The sequence below is a fragment of the Anguilla anguilla genome, chromosome 6, assembly GCF_013347855.1.
Source record: "Anguilla anguilla isolate fAngAng1 chromosome 6, fAngAng1.pri, whole genome shotgun sequence".
Taxonomy (NCBI): Eukaryota; Metazoa; Chordata; class Actinopteri; order Anguilliformes; family Anguillidae; genus Anguilla; species Anguilla anguilla.
In genome coordinates this window covers 45287221-45309408 of record NC_049206.1, presented here as the reverse complement: position 1 = coordinate 45309408, position 22188 = coordinate 45287221, and the positions used below count along the sequence as shown (strand labels likewise).

Here is a 22188-nt window from a genome sequence, read left to right as displayed (position 1 = left end):
ATCGCCAAGTACACTTGAGTACTGAGTGTGAAGAAGGAAGTCTACATGTATCCACAAATGTTGTATTTAGAGAATTAATTTCTGTATTGATAATCAGGGAAAATGACTGCAAACAGGTCGAGACCAGTCAGTTTAAGGTGATTATTTCTGCTCCACCAACTTTCAGTACACCAACTGCCACTAGGTCCTAGGAAGGAATGACTCATAAATGTTCAGCAAAGGTCTTGAACCAAGATTTATTTGTGTACAGCCTAGCTATAACATGCAGCCAGGTCACCATAATCACCATACATCTCTAGAAAAAAATGAGATCACATCAGATTTTTCAGTTTATGGCTTGTGTGTAAAATCTAAGTTTTGATATTCTTAAACCAGAGGGTCCTCAAACTTATCCAGAAAGGGCCAGTGTGGGTGTAGACTTTCATTCCAACCAAGCAATTACACACCTGATTCTGCTAATCAACCACATGCTCAGGACCTTTATTAGTAGAATCAGGTGTGTTACTGCTTGGTTGGAACAAAAGTCTGTACCCACACTGGCCCTTTCCGGTTAAGATTGAGGGCCCCTGTCTTAAACTATTGACCACAAAGGATTTTGATTCCAAATACAAATATTGTCATTTTCTGCAAATGTTCTGAGTGACAACTGGTCAAAATACTACACATTGTGTTATATGCTGAATAAAGGAAACTACATTTTATACCCATAAATAAAATGTCTTTGATTAGAAAGGGTTCAACCATCAATATTTGCAGGAAATCAATTTTTTTTAAACATGGGGTGGTCTTATTTTTTTCCCTGAGCTGTATGTTGTACACCTATACAAAAGAATGAATGTGAGAAAGTAAGATGTATATTTCTTTTATTCCTAGAAAGTGTAATGTTCAATTGTATCTGTAGATCTGTCCCATCACTTTAACTTCATCACTGTCAGAGAGTGCAGAGTGGTACTTTTATACCATGGAAGTTCACTGCATTCCACAAGTGTGCCCATTGTGCTGGAGTAGAGTCTTTTCTGCACTGCTGGTGCAAGTTGACAAGGGGGACACAGCTGTCCAAATGAAGTGTGTTTGCCCAAAGATAGAGAGGAAATCCTGCCAAATTGGATCATCCTTCCCTGGGTAATGCCTATTACCAGTTTTCACCTTCTGGCACTCCACCCAGTCAGTACTGGCACTGTGCATTATAAGGATTAATCTATGGCATGTCACAACCAAGGACTGGTGCTTCCGACAGATCGGCCACCTAGGAAATAAAATTAAACTAATTTCTGATAATTTCCTTTGTTTTAAAGCATTTTTTTTGCACTATGTTGATGAAGCACGCATTTCTGAAAGTGTTCACTTGTTCAGCATGTACCCCAACACATGGCTAATATCTTTCACTTCAATACCCTCTGCTTATCCTATGTTCTCTGTCAATTTTGGTCTGCTTTAAACTGAGTTTTGCATCTTCAAAAGCAGGATTCAGATCCAGGGTCTTCCGGAAGTCTTCATCTGCTTCTTGGAAGAATCCTGTGAATGTAACAAACACATATTCCAGTTTGTTCCAACTTATTTCACTGTTTTAAAAAGTGTTCCTTTTGAAAAAAACACATGGGTAATGGAAAAGCTCATCAATCAATTTTTAGTTTGATTTTGAGTTGACTATCTAATGTTCCATTTTTTGAGTGTCAACATTTGCTCATCTTTATCCTGGGGACCACACTGCATATGCTACAGTAGCTTTTTGATCATATCTATTCAGCAGTTAGCCTAAGTGGAAACTGACTCTTTTTTGGCTGGACCGCAACAGCAAATGTCTGTGACTGAGTGATGAAGTTACACCATTGGTCGGCCGAGTTATGAAGTTACACCATTGGTCAACCGGATCGCATGTGTTAGGCCCAGCCATATCCTAGATTTTAACCTGGTCTTGTTTTTTTTTTTTTTTTTACATCGAATAGGTTATTTGCATTAGGGTAAGTATTCTGTTAAATATGTTATTGGTGTTAATATGAACCAGTGGTTCCCAAACTCGGTTGCACAATTGCAATCCCTGAATTTGAACAACCTTTTCATTTATCTTACTTAGGTGCTTTTCATGTTTAGAGGAATTATTTACCCTCTTAAACCACATTATGTCAGAAATAGCTATGCATGCCATGTAAAATAAAATTCCTATGCTCATTTTGTGCTTATTGCACTATATTGCAAACAATTACATAAAAGGTAACCAATGTTTTTGATCAAATGAATGGCTGAGGTTAATCAATAGACCAGCAATTATGTTGCTGAACATGTGTTTAATTTCTTTTTAATTTTTTTCCTCAAACATAATAATACAATGCAGGTTTGCCTCATTATCATTTGCTTTGCCTTTGAATTCTTTGTTATCGTACAGATGGTTAGTTTTAGTGGCCAGGTGTCCACACTTTCCCCAATTACTGATTCACTTTAATCTTTAATTTGATCAGATAAAATAATTTACTTCTTTCTTGCAACATAGCATAATGAGCACAATATGAACATGCAAATTTTAGTCTTCATGGCATGCAAAGCTATTTTTGACAATGTGGCTTGAGAGGATAAATAATCCCTCTAAACATGAAAAGTACCTAATTAAGAAAAATTAACTACTTGTCAAAATTCTGGGATCGCAATTGTGGTTGGAATCAAAACCAGCATAAACCGGGGTGAGGAGGGGGCAGGACCGAGTTTAGGAACCAATAATATACAAAATGTTAGGTTTATTTAACCCATTTTGGGCCATACGTAGGCTTCTTCCAATTAAGTTTCAATAGTAATAAAATTGTTCAGGCTATTTACTAACCAAAAAGCTAATTTATGTTATTGGAGTTTTTAGATAAAAAGGTTGAAGAGACACAAAATTTATTTGGAAAAAAGTTGTTTCAACAACTGCCAGGTGAACATTTAAAACAAGGTGATAATTTAAAACCAGCAATAGATTAATCAAACCACAATAGGCAGATAACGTTAAGTGTGGATGCAGAGAAGAAGAATCGGGACCGATAACAATACATTTCTGCGAGGAAAATGTAATTTTATTGGGTCATATTGGCCAACAGATCAACAGCATCACCTACAGGTATAGGTGGGGATCTCCATTTGATCTTGTTTTAGTTCAGTTCTTGTAAAGATTTCTAACGTAGCTGGTCTACTTCTTAAACAGTCATTCCCAACCCTGTTCCTGGAGATATACCATCCTGCAGATTTTCATTTCAGCTCTAATTTGGCACACTTGACCATACTATAGAAGCTCATTGAGATCTCTTGTTGTTGAATAAGGTGTGCATGCAAGGTGAAAACTTACGGCACGGTAGATTTTACATAACATGGATTAGTAACCACTATTTAAAGTTTAAAATTCTAACACAGATTGTGGTTTCTAAAGCACGAACAATATTTTAAACGACAATTAGCCAACGCTATATTCATGAAATATTCTTATTTAGGCAGTGAAGTCCTTACGATAATTTAGTCATCTTGCTATACGCACCTGGAATGTTTACATGGATGCAGTATCTAGTGAAAACCTTCTAGGACAATATAGCCGCTTGCATGGCAACATTCAAAGTAGCAGCCTACCCAATTAACCGCATACAGTTCGTTGAACCTAGCCTACTCATAACTTCATACAGTACCGGAAACATGCATCCCATCCTGGCAGTTTAAAAAAAATGTTGCTTTACGTATATCTAATTAGCGAGCGAGTGTAACAAACTTGTTGTTGATGTAAGGAAAATTTTAAAGTTCTTTTATAACTACCCAAAATGTCATTACCTAGCCTGTAACGTATAAGGCCTCTATTGTAGAACGGGACTTCGAAGCGGCTATTCGCCTGAATAGCGAGAGTGTAGTCCTCCATTGCTTCGTAGAAATCAACCCTCTTGTACTTGATTTGCCCACGGTTGTTAAAGGCGATAGCAAGGTCATGTGCGTCACATTTTCTAGAATAGAACACCACAACGTTATTGTGATTTCGACAGTTAAAAGCCACAAAATTGCACAATTGTGTCAGGCTAGCATAGTCGATGTCCAGTGGGCTAAGCTAGTAAAAACTAACTTGCGTGCAAACTTAGCTAGCCATGAAGCAACTACCTAACTAATGTTGTCTACCTTGTTTGACAAGATGTGATGAACTCTGTATATAAATCCTCGGCCTTATTAAAGTTGTTGTTATTAAACTCTATATGAGCTTGCTCTAAAACACGCAAACAATCGTTTTCCATTTGAGCTGATTCCATATCGATAAGCAGTTCTGTATTTTCCGTGTCTAAATCATGATCGCAGAAGCAACCTTTTATTTTAGCAGGGAAACTTTGCGAATAAAAACCGGAAACCCGAAAGACAAAAGTACGGTGGCTCTGAAGTGCAAAACACAAATACAAAAAGAAAAACGCTAATACAAAAACGTGCAGCTCTAAAGTGCAGATAGAGGCACTGAAGAGCAAAACGCAAAAACAAATGATTCAAACAACAGTAATTAATTTTAAAAAACGGTAATAATTTGATGTTGTGCGGATTTTATTTACTCTTTTAAAATATATACTAGTACTATCGCCACCTTCTGGTAAAATAAAGACAGCAACGATGGAGTTTGAATGGGTGTTTTTTGTTTTTGTTTTTGTTTTTTACCATCTGATGAAAGCAAATTCATTTAGAAATGTGATTAACATAAGAAAAATATTTATACGTAAAGATGATGAATAATTTATTTTTTGTTTTATTTACCGTATGTTAGATTTCTCCCTGTTCATTATGCCAGTATATTTTCATTTTATTGGAAAATGATTAAATGAATAAAGATATTGATTAAATTTACACTTTTATCCATTGTGACATACGTGTGAATGCATATAGTATAATATTTTTCAGTACATATCATCCCCGGGATCAAACTCACTGTCATGGTTCTGTGTTTCTGTCTCTGTTTTTCCTTGTTGGGCCGCCAGATGGCGGCACTTCTGTTTTGTGTCCTGCTCGTTCCCCTGTTAATTGTATTATTGCTTTCAATTATTCTATCATTGTTCCCACCTGTGTCTTGTTATCCCCCCCCTTTTCTGGTTTGATTGTTTGATAAGTTTTTTGTCCGCTTGACTCCGGTGCTGGTTCCTTGTGTTTGTTCCTGACATATGTATCTGTCCACTTTTTGTCCTGCTTGCATTTCGTTTGTGTTTCTGCCTATGTGTTCCGCCTGCTTGTGTTCCATTTGTCTGTGTTCCGTCTGCTTGTGTGCCCTCGTTATGTGTTCCCAGTGTTTTGACTTTTTGAGTTTCTATGCTTGTATTTTTGAGTTTTCATTTGTTATTGCCCCTCGTGGCCTTTTGTTTGTTCCAGTTTGTTTTTTTTGTAATAGTAAAGTCTTTGTTTCATTTACCTTTGAGTCTCCTTTATACTCTGCGCTTGGGTCCAACCCGTAAAAACCCTGACACTCACAACTCTTTCCGTTATTGCGGCATTTTCTACCAACTGCAATAACATTAATAGAGCAACAATAAAATAACTCTGCATTACTTTTCCAGCATCAGAAAAAGGGGCATCGACCTCTTAAGTAACAAAATACAGCTTACATATGCATGCTCTCTTATCGTTAGTTAAATTGCACAAGAGTTTAATTCATGAAAAGCCATAAGGAAGTAGGAGTAAAATTCTGTCTTTTTTTCCAACAGTTTTTATATTTATCGTGGTGGTCTTCAAGAATTAACACTTCACATGCTTATATTATACACCATGAAACCTGAGTCACTATGGTAGCACGCTGTCTTGTCATTCCCCATATTCTCCCATGTGCCAGTGTTCAGTACTGTTTTCTTCGGCAGATCCATATCTCACATAATCAGGCTGTGGCATGTGCTTCCATGTGCACGTGATATGGTTTCCACAAAATATTTGTCAGTTGTATTGCTGGCACATCTGTCCTGTGCCTGAACCCCCCCCCCCCCCCCCGCCCGCCCCATCACACACCTTGACTCTTAGGCAGGAAAGAAGGCAAAGAGTCAGAGTTCATTTTTTTCAAAAGTCCAAAATTTCGTAGTGTGCTGTGAAAATTAACACAGAGGGCCCAAGTCCCGGCCAGGAGCAGAGTGAACGAGCATCAATCTGCCCACCACATCCAAAACAACACCATAAATTTCCAGTCTTGTCAAATGAACCGTTAGATGAACCAAGGGCTTCTGAGACTTAAGAAAAGGCACTTTTGTCAGCAAAATTCAGCACTACTAGAAGCATGCTTAATACACTCACCAGACACTTTATTAGGTACATCCACCGGGTTGAACCCCCTTTTGCCTGCAGAACAGCCTGAATTCTTTGTAGCATGGATTCAACAAGGTGCTGGAAACATTCCTTAGGGAATTTGGCCCATCGCTGACTTGAAAGCATCACACAGTTCCTGCAGATTTTTCAGCCACACATTAATGCTGTGAACTTCCTGTTCCACCTCACCCCAAAGGTGTTCTATTGGATTAAGATCTGGGGGACTGTGCAGGCCATTGGAATAAACTGAAATGACTGTCATGTCTGAGGGACCAGCTTGAGATGATGTGTGCTGTGTGACATGGTGCATCAATCTGCTGGAAGTATCCACTGGAACAAGGGTAGACTGTGGTCATAAAGAGATGCACATGGTCAGCAACAATGTTTAGGTATGCTGTGGCATTCTTCCTGGAACAACATTTGTATTAACCAATCATTGCCCTCTGATGACATCAGTGTGTGCCGCTTACCCAGAGTCATTTCAAAATTCTCCAATACTCCCTGCTTTCCAGAGAGATAAGCTATTGTGTGCCACCCCATTTTAGTTCATAGAACTGAACAAAAGTGACCAATAGGATGCAAATTCGTCATATGAATATAACAAAAATCTGACTATACATATAAAAAATCCTCTGTGATTCTTGAAGTTGGGGATAATCTGTATTTAAGGCATGCTTGTGCTGTGGAATCTCCCCATGATCCCTGTTACATATTGTGTAAATGTAAGTGAACTTGATGGTGTGTCTAGACAGAGACTGCAAGACCTTGCCAAACCATGCTGTGGAAAGACAGATAGCTGTTTTTTTTTTACTGAAACCGTCCGCAGAAACGGTGCTGGCAGAATATTGGCTCTTGGCCTGGCCCACTTGAGAAATGATCAATCATCCCTTATTAACACAGCAAAAAACACTGCTCGCAGCGTCGCAGTGGGTGGTTTCTGTGTCAACAAAAATTTTTCACATTGGAATAGCAGACAGACATATAGTATCCAGACCTGGGTCAAATATGTATTTGTTGGATTCAAAGACTTTTCTACCCTTTACCAATCTTGTCTGGCATATTGGAACTAATGAAATATTCTCAAAAGGTGCAAACCCTACATTATGGTCATATTGGCAGGCTCAATTACACCAGGCAAGATCAATAGAGCACAGAAAAAATCCTAAACAAGAACGTATTTGACTCAGGTCTGAAAGTATCATAATGTCAAATACAGGTGTGAGAGAACTGCAGTGAAGGACCAACATGAGATTGATTGAGGGCAAATCAATTCTGAAAGAATGTGTAAAGCATTCAGGTACAATGCACGTATGGAGGTTACAAGATTAGTGTTGATTTATTTGTAATGGCACATTGTTACAAAAGTATTCCTCTGGCAAAGGTAGAATCCATTATGACTATTTAAGATAATGAGAAAATGTTTGCCAGTCTGATGTACTCATTTTAAATAGATTCGGTAGTTGACTGAATTAAAGGGAAGCTTACAATTTCACTTTCATGGTAGTCAGATGAAGAAAAGATAAAACAAGCCCTGAGACTTATTTATGTCCTTCAGAATTTCCTTGCAACGAATTCAGGGACATACACCGTAGCCAGCAATGCAGAACTTGCATATCACTGAGAGAAAAATTGGTACAGTGACTTTGAGGCAGCAAAGCATTCTTCCCTTTTATGTGCCGATGAAAGCTTTCACTGTTGCCATAGGACTCAGAGGAGACAAGGCAGCCCTTTGGAAAAAATGATAATACAAACAGCACTGCGAGGCCTGAGTGTTTGCCTGTCTGCAATGACAGGGAGTGTCAAATGTTTCACTTCTTGGTGAAGGAAGCTGGTCCTGCAGTGATGATATTATGTACAGCCGTGTCTATGCCTGTATCTACCAGTATCAAATAAGAGAATATTATACAAAATGGATGAATTTCACACTTTGTGACAGGAAAAAATTTAAACCAGCTGTTACATCCATCTGTACCATTCACCAGTAAAAAGTAATCATTTTGAACATAAAATAGTCATTTTGGAAATCTAAATAAGTGTGCATGAGACCAGAAAGACTTCAGAATTAGTAGGTGTGTCTCAGCAAAGGGAATGTTCTCTGTAATGGTTTACATTCATGAGATTGTTGTCTTCTTATTTATGATCCATCTTCATTAATTGGGTTAATGAAGGATTACTGTACTTTGTCCTGAAGAAGTAGAGCATCTCTGGTGTTCAAATATACCCTTAAACAGCTCATCTGAATACTTTTGTAATTCTTGCTCTGCACATAAATGAATTGGACATGGCTATGCTATGATAAAACTGCTTTAAAATGTATGTTTCTTATCTCACTCTTAAACATTCAACTAAATTGCATTGTGAGACTGGCTTAAGGTCTTGCCAAAGTAGTTAAATTCTAAACATTCAGAATATTTTGCCAACATAGCTCTTCTTTTTGCATCACTTATTTTTATGCTTGTGTTTGTTTCTGACAGTGCCATTGATAAAAATGCCTATGGGACGTACTGAATATTATATTGGATATCTGAACAGGAAAACACCCAGCCTGATTGTATGTGTTGTCTTTGCTGTTTTAATTCGTTTTTAGCTATGTTAAACCTTGTTTTCAGTCATAGACTTGTATTGAAAAATAGGTTATATATTCTCATTTCTCTGTGCATGCATTCAGATGAAGGCCTCAAACAACATAGAAATATCAATGCATCTTAGTCATGATGATGTAACTAAGTAAAATAAAATATTTCTAAGTACATTGCACCCACTGTGTTGGGAAGAAAAACTGAACTTCAAATTTCATAAATTACACCAAACTATGGTGTGATAAGTATAGAATTTCAACATTATACTAAGCTTTTGAAACAACGGCAAGAAACAGATAAAGTTAAAAAGGCAGACGCATATCTGGTTATGTCTGTGCAACTGAATATATATATATATATATATATATATATATGAATATTAATACTTGTATGTAAGGTGAACAAAGTGGAGCATCTTGCTGTAGTGAATGGTTTTTGTTGTGATTGTTGTTCTTTTGCAACTAATTGCCAACATGTGAATATATGCTAAGTGAATCTATTATAATAATCCATGTTGTCTGAATATTGATAAAAATGAAATCCTACAGTGATTTCACTTCTATGTTAGCATAACATAGAAGTGATATTAGACCCCTCAGTATGTATTCAAGATTTGTATTTTGCTTCACATTGTTTGCATCAGCACTTTAGTGATGTTACATATATACAAGCTGATCTGGGGATGGTTTTAAACAGATCTGGCACCATTACTCATATAAATAAAGTAAATGTACTTATGTTTTTTGGATTCTACTCTGGACGAGAGCATGTGCTAAATGAATATGTAATGTAATAAAATAAAATCTTATTGATACAGATATTCTCCAGCGATTGTTTATTATCACACAATACAATGTTAATAAAAATAGAATACATTTTACATATACAAAACACAGCACATCGAGGCTGACACTTCCCACGTTTTCCTCTAACTGTATTGCTTGTGTAATTAGCACCTCTTTTATACTCCTGCAAAAATTAAATAGGATGGCATGTCAATAAAAACCTCACACCACCACCAACATCATGAGTTGTGGCATTGATATTTCATAGGAGTTGTTGATATCAGTCTGCTGATGCAATAGAGAATGCAGTCCTATAATACGCGTACAGTACATAGCTATAGTGATTGGTTTAAAGGTGTAGCATGGCAGCAGATTACGTAATAGACGGAATCAGGTTTGCTTGGTGATACTGGTTCCCCCAGGGAAAACACCAGCTATCTCTTCTTTTAGAAATTACGCATTCCGCTCTCAATCTGGTCAACTCTCCTTGTGATGTCATCTAGTAGAAGAACTGTCAAGGAAGACTCACGTCTGTGTAATAACAAATACAGGATGATATACTACCTCTACAATGGAGCTAAAGATTTAAGTAGTCAATGTGTTTTGCTGGGGTTTTCTCCACCGTATGCACAAGCCATTCTTTATTTGATATCCTTCATATATAACAATTTGCACAGATGTTTGAAAATATAGCCATTTGCAAAATAGCCTAGTTAACGTAAAACTGTATTTTTGTGTGTGTGTGTGTGTGTGTGTGTATAATGCCTGAAACAACATGCTTGAATGGCAGTAGGTTAATGTAGCCAAAGACCCTCAAACTAACCAGTCTGTCAGATGCATTGATTGATCATGTCCATTGTGGTGATTGAGGATGTGTTTGAGAGCCGAAAGGATATGTCTGCCAGTCAGGTCCCGGAGAGAGGACTGCACTGCTCTCTGGAAGGCCAGCTGAGCCTCGCACTTGCAAGGGTCTACTGACAGCTCCGCCCTTACCTCTTCTGGAAAAATGGAAAAAATGTTCCTTGTTAACTTCTGACATAGAGCAACACAGGGATCCTGTCTGTCCTGCCTATTTCCCATAACCCCCTACTGTATTTCTATTATGACACCTGTGGAGGTCTCTCTGCAAAACCAACACATTAACTGTCCCCTAATATCAGATCTCATGTATGCTCTTTGAAATAAGCAGAGTGCAGAAGCTTTTCCATAACTGAAAAAGTCCATTTGAGCCCTCAGTAAAACCAGGAGTCAAATGAGTGTCTGGAGTGTTTACAGTCAACCATTTGTTTCATGAAATAAAACACAAAATCAGTAACATGTCCATACCAAAATTAAATAAATTGTCTGTACACAACAGACCGGTGCAGTGCTACAATTGAGTGCACACAGTCACAGGCATGGTGTGCTGGGACAGCCCTACCAAAGGCCAGATTCAATCTAGCCAATTTACACTGCTTGGATTATGTATAAAAATTGCTGTAATTTCTACACGGTGAAACCAAACCAAAATTGTTTGATTACACATCTAAATTGTGAAATTCAGAGCCAAATCAAGAAAAAGAAAGTCTGTTCCCAAACATGGAGAATATGGCAATATATTATACAAACTAGATTCTTTACATTTACATAGAAATCACACCCTTCACTCACTCTCAACAATATTATTAACAAACAATGAATGAAATATAAAATGAAGCACAAATAACCAGATACACCCCTCCCCCCACCCTCCAGCAGCAGGTGAGCTCTTACTTTTCTTGGAACAAGTTTTCATGTCCTCGTTCAAAACAAAGCCCTCCCGACACTTGCAATAATATGAGGCATTGCTGTTGACGCATATATGCTCGCAGTCATGTCCCACGGCACAGGGGTCCAGACCTGGAAAAGCAGGGGCAGAGGATCGCCTTGGGGTGGTAAAAACCATTAAGCTTTGGCAAGCCAGATTGGCACATGTAAACCGACTGACTCAAAAGAATGAAATAAAATATGGGGAACCTAGGATTGTTTTCTGGAAGATGGTCAATCTTGATTAAGAATCAGAATTTTTCATACAGTGCTTTTCTAGTTACGGTGTACACTGTAAAAAGCCTTTACATTGAATTATTAGTAACCTGAACCCAGATAGAGAAAGTGCTCAACAAGACACACCAAATGTGCTGTTGGTACAAATTCAATAATCGATTAGATAAACTTATAAAATAAATTGTCACTTTTTATAATTAAAAAAAAGTTGATTATTCTCATCAAGCTTTTAAGACAACCACACAGAGAAATCAAACACATTTATAAAAAATAAAGAAAATGATTCTATTCAGATGGAATGAAAATATTTATGCTTGGTGGTATTGCATTAAATGAATCATGGGACTAGATAGTATCAACTTGCTGTTTGATACTGCATGTTCTAGTCAGCACAAAGTAGGCAAAGCATTCTAAATGCTTAGTTGTGTAAAGCACTCATGTCTGCATGCATTATCTTACTTTGCTTGGAACAAGATTTCATGTCCTCGCTCAAGACAAAGCCCTCCCAACACCTGCAGAAATAGTCGCCGTTGGCGTTCACACAAATATGCTCACAGTCATGTCCCAGAGCACAGGAGTCACGACCTGTAGCAAGTAAGGCCCGAGACCTGCCTTGGGGCGGTTGGGGAGAGAGAAGAAGCCATCAAGCAAGCAGGATTAGTACACTTACAGTACATGACTCAGCTTGGATTGCTTGATGAAATATTTCAAAACTGAAATATATATTTTTTTGTAATGACTTTAGTTTCAATTATTTCAAAACCAAACTTAGAGTAAGTGTTTAGCTGAATAAAGGCCCACCAAACACATTCAAAGTAAAGCAAACAATCCTTGATGGGGAAACATTCCAAAGCACTTGAAACACTGATGTTGCCATTGGTTGGAGCTGAACATGTTGCATACTTACTTGACTACTCGCCAAACTAAGTATGGGCAGTCTAGAGCGTCTGTTGCACAGATCCAGTAATATCATTCATATTACATTGATCAAACAATGCAGTGGGTTATGGGTTATAAACAAATCCATGCAAAGAATAGATCCATGAATCTGCATGGCGTGATTCTCTTGCCACCCCTCCCCTGATGTTATTACTATGGCAACATGCAACATCTTACTTTGCTTAGAACAAGTTTTCATGTCCTCATTCAAGTCAAAGCCCTCCAGACACCGGCAGTAATAGTCGCCGTTGTCGTTCACACAAATATGCTCACAGTCATGTCCCAGAGCACAGGAGTCACGACCTGTAACAAGTAAGGCTCGAGACCCACCTTGGGGAGAGAGCAGAAGCCATCAAGCAGGATTAGTACACTTACAGTACATGACTCAGCTTGTGTTGTTCAATGAAATATTTCAAAACTGAAATATACATTTGTTGCTATGATTTTAGTTTCAATTATTTGAAAACCAAATCAGAGAAAGTGTTTGGCTGAAAACAGTCCTACCAAACACATTCAAAATAGTCAACAATCCTTGATGGGAACACATTTCAAGGCCCTTCAAACAACAGAGTTGCTATTGTTTGGAGTTCAACATGTTGCATAGAAAGCCTACTAGCCATACTAAGTATGCGCAGACTACAGCGACTGTTGCACTGATCCATTAATTTTTATTTCTGTTACATGGATCAATCAATGCAAGAGTCATTGTGGAATATAAACCTATACACATAAAGAAAGGTTTCTTAACCCCCCCCCCCCCCCCCCCCCACCCCCCATTATCCATTGTTTTTACTATGGCAACATCTTACTTTGCTTAGAACATGATTTCATGTCCTCGTTCAAGACAAAGCCCTCCAGACACCTGCAGTAATAGTCGTCATTGTTGTTGACACAAATATGCTCACAGTCATGTCCCAGAGCACAGGAGTCACGACCTGTAACAAGTAAGGTCAGAGAGTTGCTTTGGGGACATTACAGAGGGACACAGGGAGCAGAAACTATTACCGTAGATTTTTCAATACAACTGAAATCAAAAAACTGTTTTTGTTATGATTTTGGTTTCAATTATTTGAAAAATAAAGTCAGTGAAAGTTATTAGTTGCATATACCAAACACACTCCAAGTATGGTATACAATCTGTGATGGGCCCTGTACTTCTAAAGCCCTTGAAAAAATTAAAACCCTTTATGGATTTTTACCCTTTAGTATTGAATCCAAACAACTTGTTCATTCCAATTCAACACGTTGTTCTAAGCATTATTGATTCTGATAATGACAATCAGCACAGCAATCAGCAGCTGAAAACAAGTTAAAGGCAGAAAAATAGGAGACAAAAGTCAGAAACACTTAATTTGATATGGTTTGGAGTTGTACATGTTGCATAGTAAGTCTGCTAGCCGTACTTATTATGAGCGTTGTACAGGGACTGTTGCCCTGATCCATTAATATTTATTTATGTTGCATGGATCAATCAATGCAAGAGTCATTGTGGATTATAAACCTAGTCACATAAAGAAAGATCCGCAAATCTGTGTGACAACCCCCCCCCCCCCCCCCACACAACACACACACACATCCAATATTTTTACTATGGCAACATGCAACATCTTACTTTGCTTAGAACAAGTTTTCATGTCCTCGTTCAAGACAAAGCCCTCCCAACACCTGCAGTAATAGTCGCCGTTGTCGTTCACACAAATATGCTCACAGTCATGTCCCAGAGCACAGGAGTCATGACCTGTAACAAGTAAGGCTCGAGACCCGCCTTGGGGAGAGAGCAGAAGCCATCAAGTAGGATTAGTACACTTACAGTACATGACTCAGCTTGTGTTGTTCAATTAAATATTTAAAAACTGAAATATACATTTGTTGCTATGATTTTAGTTTCAATTATTTGAAAACCAAATCAGAGAAAGTGTTTGGCTGAAAACAGTCCTACCAAACACATTCAAAATAGTCAACAATCCTTGATGGGAGCACATTTTAAGGCCCTTCAAATGACAGAGTTGCTATTGTTTGGAGTTCAACATGTTGCATAGGAAGCCTACTAGCCATACTAAGTATGCGCAGACTACAGCGACTGTTGCACTGATCCATTAATTGTTATTTCTGTTACATGGATCAATCAATGCAAGAGTCATTGTGGGTTATAAACCTATCTACCTAAAGAAAGATCCATTAATCTGCACAGGGTGATTCTAAAGTAACCCCACCCATCCAATGTTATTACTATGGCAATATGCAACATCTTACTTTGCTTGGAACAAGTTTTCATGTCCTCGTTCAAGACAAAGCCATCCCAACACCTGCAGTAAAAGCCACCGTTGTCGTTCACACAAATATGCTCACAGTCATGTCCCAGAGCACAGGAGTCCAGACCTGGAACAGGTAAGGCTTGAGACCCGCCTTGTGGAGAGAGCAGAAGCCATCAAGTAGGATTAGTACACTTACAGTACATGACTCAGCTTGGGTTGTTCAATGAAATATTTCAAAACTGAAATATAATTTCATTGCTATGATTTTGGTTTGAATTATTTGAAAACCAAACTCAGAGAAAGTGTTTGGCTGAATGCAAGCCTACCAAACACACTCAAAGTACAGTAAACAATCTTTCTTGGGAACACATTTTGAAGATGTTTAATCAGCTAAATGTCTATTGCATGGAGTTGAACATGTTGCATAGTAAGTCTTATAGCCATACAACGTATGAGCAGTCTAGAGGGACTCAAGTATTTCAAAACTGACATATATATATATATATATATATATAGGTGCCTTGGAGCCATTGGGGAGAGAGACAGGCAAGTAGGATTAGTACACTTGCAGTACATTCAGCCTCTAACTGAATGAAAAAAAAAAATCTAAAGGCCACCTGGATTGTTCTACCAGCGAAAGTGTTTGGTTGAAGCATGCTCGAAGTACAGTAAACAATCATTTATAAAATATCTTTCAATGCCCATGAAAGAATAAAAATTTTCTTGTATTTTTAAAAATATTTTTGATGTGAAACTATCTCAGTTCAGTCCTTCATTTTTTAAAAAACCTACTGAGAAGTGAAATATTTCTTTTAAAAGGACATTTCCTTAGTGATTACACCAATTAGACCAGTCAGAGCTTTTGCCAACCATTATGTCTTGGAGGCTACAGCTTCTTGGACCCTGGAATTGCTGCTTTATCTAAAAAAATGTTCTCACAAAAAGTTTGTGTGGGTATATATATATATATATATATATATAGCCACACACATTCCAGACCCCTCCCCCCATGTTATTACTATGGCAACATGCAACATCTTACTTTGCTTGGAACAAGTTTTCATGTCCTCATTCAAGACAAAGCCTTCCCAACACTGGCAGTAATAGTTGTCGATGTTGTTGACACAAATGTGTTCACAGTCATGTCCCAGAGCACAGGAGTCAAGACCTGTAACAAGTAAGGCCCGAGTGTTGCTTTTGGGACATTGGGGGGGAAGACAGGCAAGTAGGATCAGTACACTTACAGTACATTCAGCCTCTGACTGAATTGGAAAAAAATAAAGAAATCCAAAGTGAGCCTGGATTGTTTTGTGAAAAATATAAATTCTGGAAAATTGTTTGTTGTATTTTGCTTTCATTTCTTTGAAAAAAAAATGCAGACAGTTTTATTGGGCTAGCAAAGCATTAATGTTTAAATGGTAATAATTACAATAATTCTCAAAGTATAATCTACAATCAAGTTTACAGCTTTTTTGAATGAACTTTAAATTAATATTTTAATAAAAATAACAACTATTGAATGAACTTTTAAAAAATTATATTAACATAAATGAACAAACAGAAAGTTGTCATGCCAGAGGGAGAGTAATCAGGAGGACGACCACTGAAATTAGAGAGAACGTCATGAAAACTTTATTCTGTTTAAAAGTTATTTCAAAAACAATTTTAATCTAAAACATAAACTGGGAATTGTCAGGTATTAGATGAGCATTGCTAGCTATTAGCTAGCTAGCATACAGTTCCCTCCAGTATTACTGACATTCTTGATAAAGATGAGCAAAAATGGCTTTATTGTATGTTCAAAATATGTGAAAATATGCTTTGGCACTAATAAAATTGCTCATGGAGTATAACAATTTAACAACAGAATCTTTTTTTAAGATTTTTTTATTTCCAACAAACCCACCAGTGGTGCATGTAGTCAAATCGCAAAATTTTGGTCTCATCTGGCCATAATACCTGGTGCCAAATGAATCTCCAATGCTGAACTTTGAATGTAACCAGATGTTTTGGGCATTTTTACGCCTATCCTTTTGATCAATTAAATCCTAATTTGTTTTTTTAATTTGCCTCTGAGTAATTGAATTACCTTACAATGATAATTTTCTTATTTTTGCACATACAATACAGCACACTGTCTGTGTTGTTTATTTTATACACACTTTCTTGATCATCTTTATATACAGTGTCTGTTAAAACACAAATAGTTTAAACTCTGAGACAGAGAGAGAGATGCACATGATTACAAAGAATGCATGCAACATCTTACTTTGCTTGGAACAAGTTCTCATGTCCTCGTTCAAGACAAAGCCCTCCCGACACCTGCAGTAGTAATCGCCGTTGTCGTTCACACAAATATGCTCACAGTCATGTCCCAGAGCGCAGGAGTCATGACCTGTAACACGTAAGGCCCGAGACCCGCCTTGGGGAGAGAGCAGAAGCCATCAAGTAGGATTAGAAGAAGAAGGCTTTATTTGTCACGTGCACATACATGTACATACAGTGAAATTCGTCCTCTGCATTTAACCCATCCTAATTACTTAGGAGCAGTGGGCAGCCACAGTGCAGCGCCCGGGGACCAACTCCCGTTCCGAGGCTAGTGCCTTGGTCAAGGGCAACTGCGGAAGTACACCCAGGGGCAATTTAGACTCCCCAATTCACCTAACCTGCATGTCTTTGGACCGTGGGAGGAAACCGGAGTGCCTGGAAGAAACCCAAGTGGACACGGGGAGAACCTGCAAACTCCACACAGAAAGGCCCGGGCGGGGGCTCGAACCCAGGGCCTTCTTGCTGTGAGGCAACGGCACTTACACTTACAGTACATGACTCAGCTTGGTTTGTTCAATCAAATATTTCAAAACTGAAATATAATTTCATTGTTATAATTTTGATTTTGAATTATTTGAAAATCAAGCTCATAGAAAGTGTTTGGCTGAATACAAGCCTACCAAACACACTCAAAGTACAGGTAACCATCTTTCTTGGGAACACATTTTGAAGATGTTGAAACAGATAAATGTATCTTGTATGGAGTTGAACAATAGTAAGTCTACTAGCCATACAATGTATGAGCAGTCTAGAGGGACCTGCATGAATCCATAAATATTTATCTCTTATTACATGGATCTATCAATGCAACAATCATGGTGATCTTCACAGGGTGATTCTAAAGCCCCCCCCCCACACACACACACACATACAATGTTATTACTATGGCAGCATGCAACATCTTACTTTGCTTAGAACAAGTTTTCATGTCCTCGTTCAAGACAAAGTCCTCCCGACACCTGCAGTAATAGCTGTCGATGCTGTTGATACAAATTTGCTCACATTCATGTCCCAGAGCACAGGAGTCCAGACCTGGAACAAGCAAAGCCTGAGAGTTGCTTAGGTGCCATTGGGGAGTAAGACAGACAAGTAGGATTAGTACACTTACAGTACATTCAGCCTCTGACTGAATGAAAAAATCAGAGCCCCTGAAAGAATGGATATCACATTTAGATTTTCCAAAAATCTTTTGGGCTTAACAAACAACTTGTGAATTACTGTACACATATAAGACAAAACACTCAACACAGGGATGTTAAACACTTTTAGCAACAACACTTGTAACAAAGTATTGTTGTCTGCTTTCTTATCAGTACCAAACTGATACTGAAGAAAATTTAATTTCTATCAATGATGAGTATTGATGAGTATTGACTGTTAAACTTAGAGAAAGTGTTTGTTATATAACAATCACACCCCAAGTACAGTAAAAAATCATTGATATGGACAACTTTCAATGCTCTTAAAAGAATCAAAATACAATTTTTGATTTTTTTTTCTTATTCTTTTGGATAGAATCAGCACAACTTGTTGATTATTCGTTGTAAGACAAGAATCAGCAGAAACACTTGTCATAATTGTGGTTGATGAGAGAACAGATGTAAAGGCATTTTTCATGTTTTGGACAGCAGTAAATAACTGTAGTCATAAAGTATGTGAATAGACCGTATTGACACAGCTCTTGCTATTTAGAATCCCTTTAGGATCACATACCTAAGGATGGTGCACCAAACATAATACACTTTCTGAAGACAGATAGAATCTGTTTCTCTCTGACTATATATATATATAGTCAGAGAGGAACAGAGAATGTCATCAAGTCCACATAATTAACCTCACTTAACACTTAACACAAAATGCTATGGTAGGTTTCCTCAGTGAATAGCCTAAATAGCAGGCATTTCTACATTTTTGTGACTGGGTTGACACAGCCAGGTTACAAAGTAATTAAAATGCTTTCAGAATTCCCAGTAACAACGATTTTAATATTTATGGCTGTATTTGTTTCATAAACTTTAGTCGTGTACATCTTTCAAAGTACAAAACCAAACAAAAAATGTCAAATTTTAAGTAACGCTCCCTTCAGTTAATTTTTAATGCACCATTATTACTGAACACTTTTTCCTTTAAAAATAAAACTTTGTGGATATACACTATAATGAAAAACACGTTTGAATAAAATCGTCATATTAACAACATTTAGAAAAAACTAGAATTTAAAAAACTATAAAATAATTCTCTGGGAATGACGAATTTGGAGTTATCACAAGGTAGTCCTATGCTTTTTTTATGGTTCATATCAGAAAATGAAAAAGAAAATGACCCAAAACTGGCTCCAGGAAACAGATTTGTCCATAATTAGCTATACGGATACCTGTACATGCAGAACAGGACAAAGGAAGAAATATAATTAGTTTCTGTTCAGCTTCAGCTCTTACCACACAGGGTCTCCCGGAACTTTGAGGTCAGCTTCTCTATAACACCGTAGGTTTCGACATAGAAGACGTGATCGTCCAGTGGGTTGCTGGCCATAAGGCGTAGGGACCTCATGTCGGCTCGATCCACCCCTACGGCATAGATCTCAATCCCCGAGGCTCTAGCCGCAGCAGACACCTCTTCCACCTGGTCCTGAGGCCGGCCGTCAGTGACGATGATGGCCACCTTAGAGATGTTCTTGTCACGCGGCCGAGCGCCGGACTGCTCGGTGAAGGCTTGTTCCATGGCGGTCTTGATGGCCAGGCCAGTCATGGTGCCAGCCGCCAGTGGTTCGATGCGTGACAGGGCCATCTTCATGTCGGCCTTGTTGAGGTAGGTCTTTAGCAGGAACTCGATGTTTACTGTGCTGGCGTAGTTGACAACAGCGACCCGAGTGGCGTCCGGGCCGATGTTCAATGTGTCCACCATGTCGGCCAGGAAGATCTTGACCTTCTCAAACTCAATTGGGCGCACACTACGGGAACTGTCGATGATGAAGACCAAGTCCAGGGGTCGGCTTATGCAATTTGGTCCTGCCCCTGGAGGTTAAACAGAAACACTACAGCTCTGTCCAACCTAAGCTGTTCTACATCATAACAGCTGGATTTTTCTACTAATTAATGAAACCTGTGTAACTATAAAAATGTAATCGTCATTTTATATCGTCATCTTTAGTCGTCATCATTTTAAATCTAGTTGTTAAGGTGTGAAAGAGTACGTGAACACAGCAAAATATTCAGTTTAGGGGTGCACTAGTCTAGCTTCCCAAGAGCAAGAATTGAGCAGCTTCTTCAGTCTTACTATGATGATGATGATGATTATTATTATTATTATTATTATTATTATTATTATTATTATTATTATTATTATATACTGCATTTCACTTTAAATTATTACAACTTGCATCTGGACTGCTGAAAAGTCACGTAACTTGGCAGGGTTATGGCTGATTCATTTTATGACTGATTTTATTTTAGCTTAAAAATGGAACTGGTATATTGAACCAAGTAGTTTTTAAATAGCAACCCATTTTAAAAGTAAAATCCAAATGTTCCCTTTGCAGACCAATCTGAAACAATCTGAATCAGATAAGGAAATGTATTTTTGCGCAAATTTAGCAAAACTGAACGTATTCAAATTCCAGCCGCTGTTCTCGACAAATATACATACATTCCAATTAAGTTCTTAAATTTACTGTTTTTAAATGGAACGATTCAATGCTTTCGGTTAAAAAAAAAAACAGTTCGCTGAGGATTTTTTGCATAGTTCTATAGATAGCGTACAGGTAATCAACATTTTATTTTAAAAAAAAAATAGCATGTATGATTTTGTGTTTTCACTGTAAGAATAAATAGTAACAATAATCCTTATTATTAATATTTAAGCATAATCATCTACATAGCCTAAATCGCAAAACATTAAACCTACCTTGAGGATTGAGGGTTCTCTCCGATGTCGGTACACGATGAGGAGCACGTTGTCGGTATCTACTCTGTGCATAACTTTGGGATAAAATACGCTCTGCTTGTTCTTCACTGACCCTACAGTAAGTTTCGCAAACTTCCAATGCCAACACTGAGAGGCAACAGACGAGACCTCTGAATAGGGATTTCATTGTTCAGGTGCCTTCCTCGCGCGTCTGTTAAGAACCCTGGCTCTCCTTGGGGGATTGCAATATTTATAGCCGACGATGACCAATATACGACAACCTGCTCACGTTCTAAAAATCTTAGCCAATCCAAAGCCGGAGAACGGGAAAATATGATAATTTCAGAAGAGTAATCTCCTTTAAATACCGGCACAGTGTCGATATATTTATTTTAAATATAACTATTTTTAACACGCGTGCGGATCAAGAGCAATCTATTTAAATTTATATATTTATCAGATATGCTGAATGAAGCACAATTCTGCTTTTAAGTTTAAAAAATGTTCCAATAAAAGTTGACTGAAGGAGAAGTGATCGATGAAATCAAATTTTAAATAAACGTTCATGTTGGAGATACTTTACAGCCCTAATCTTGCTGCTGAACCTTATCAAAGAAAATTGATCACGCACATTTGCGATAAAGGAATAGGGGGTGGGCTTAACCACAACCCATTCTGTTCTTCAACTTGTTTAACATTAGGTGGCGCTCTAGTGTCCACAGAGCGATGGAGATGGCCCACCGTCGGGAGGTACGGGATAACAGTCATTGAATCAACTGAAAACTCTCCTGCCCTACCCAACTACGCATATTGGGGTTCTTAAAAAATATCCATCACTGCCTGAGACAGCTGATGCTGTGTGGCTGTGATTTGGGAAATGGCCTCTGGAGGACAATTCAATACTGCATTCTAGTAGATCAAAATCTAAGCTGCTGAAAACGCACTTTGTTTGGCGAATACTTTACAAGAATCATGGCTCCACAAAGTATTTGGTACCTTGGTTAGAGTTTTGAGCCGAGCAACAAAAGCAGTATGTACATCCCCTTGACTGGGAAGCTCCTCCAACTCCTACTAGCTTGTGAAGTTACAAATCAACTGCTGAACCCTGGGACAGACCCC

The 22188-nt window shown here is 38.0% G+C and overlaps 2 protein-coding genes across 13 annotated transcripts; both read right to left on the bottom strand.

Moving 5' to 3' along the window:
* Nucleotides 1–211: 211 nt before the first annotated feature.
* Nucleotides 212–4344, bottom strand: ttc32 (tetratricopeptide repeat domain 32). Its single transcript, XM_035420645.1, has 3 exons — nucleotides 4120–4344; nucleotides 3784–3950; nucleotides 212–1515 (listed from the first exon to the last, which is right to left on the bottom strand). The coding sequence occupies exons 1-3, from the start codon at nucleotides 4245–4247 to the stop codon at nucleotides 1388–1390; spliced, it is 423 nt and encodes a 140-aa protein (XP_035276536.1). The 5' UTR covers nucleotides 4248–4344; the 3' UTR covers nucleotides 212–1387.
* A 5313-nt stretch (nucleotides 4345–9657) lies between these two features.
* LOC118229401 (matrilin-3-like) lies at nucleotides 9658–21283 on the bottom strand. Of its 12 annotated transcripts, none has more exons than XM_035421326.1 (13): nucleotides 21070–21283; nucleotides 19605–20180; nucleotides 18073–18198; nucleotides 17108–17260; nucleotides 15881–16006; nucleotides 14837–14989; nucleotides 14196–14348; nucleotides 13393–13518; nucleotides 12761–12913; nucleotides 12104–12256; nucleotides 11375–11500; nucleotides 10519–10620; nucleotides 9658–10124 (listed from the first exon to the last, which is right to left on the bottom strand). In XM_035421326.1, exons 1-13 carry the CDS (start codon nucleotides 21254–21256, stop codon nucleotides 10069–10071), a joined length of 2190 nt encoding a protein of 729 aa, XP_035277217.1. In that variant the 5' UTR covers nucleotides 21257–21283; the 3' UTR covers nucleotides 9658–10068. The 12 variants fall into 12 exon arrangements, with proteins under 12 accessions (XP_035277217.1, XP_035277218.1, XP_035277222.1 ...); XM_035421327.1 differs by having other exon boundaries at nucleotides 14933–14989; XM_035421331.1 differs by lacking the exon at nucleotides 12104–12256.
* Between the last annotated feature and the right edge of the window lie 905 nt (nucleotides 21284–22188).

Excerpts from the sequence above, each read along its gene's own strand:
- ttc32 (XM_035420645.1), bottom strand. The coding sequence starts at position 4,247 with ATGGAATCAGCTCAAATGGAAAACGATTGTTTGCGTGTTTTAGAGCAA. Across the intron at positions 3,951-4,119 it reads ATCACATCTTGTCAAACAAG|AAAATGTGACGCACATGACC; the intron begins GTAGACAACATT and ends GTTCTATTCTAG. Across the intron at positions 1,516-3,783 it reads CCTTATACGTTACAGGCTAG|GATTCTTCCAAGAAGCAGAT; the intron begins GTAATGACATTT and ends TTACATTCACAG.
- LOC118229401 (XM_035421326.1), bottom strand. The coding sequence starts at position 21,256 with ATGAAATCCCTATTCAGAGGTCTCGTCTGTTGCCTCTCAGTGTTGGCA. Across the intron at positions 14,990-15,880 it reads GAAAACTTGTTCCAAGCAAA|GCGGGTCTCAAGCCTTACCT; the intron begins GTAAGATGTTGC and ends TCTCTCCACAAG. Across the intron at positions 10,621-11,374 it reads GAAAACTTGTTCCAAGAAAA|AAGAGGTAAGGGCGGAGCTG; the intron begins GTAAGAGCTCAC and ends CCATTTTTCCAG.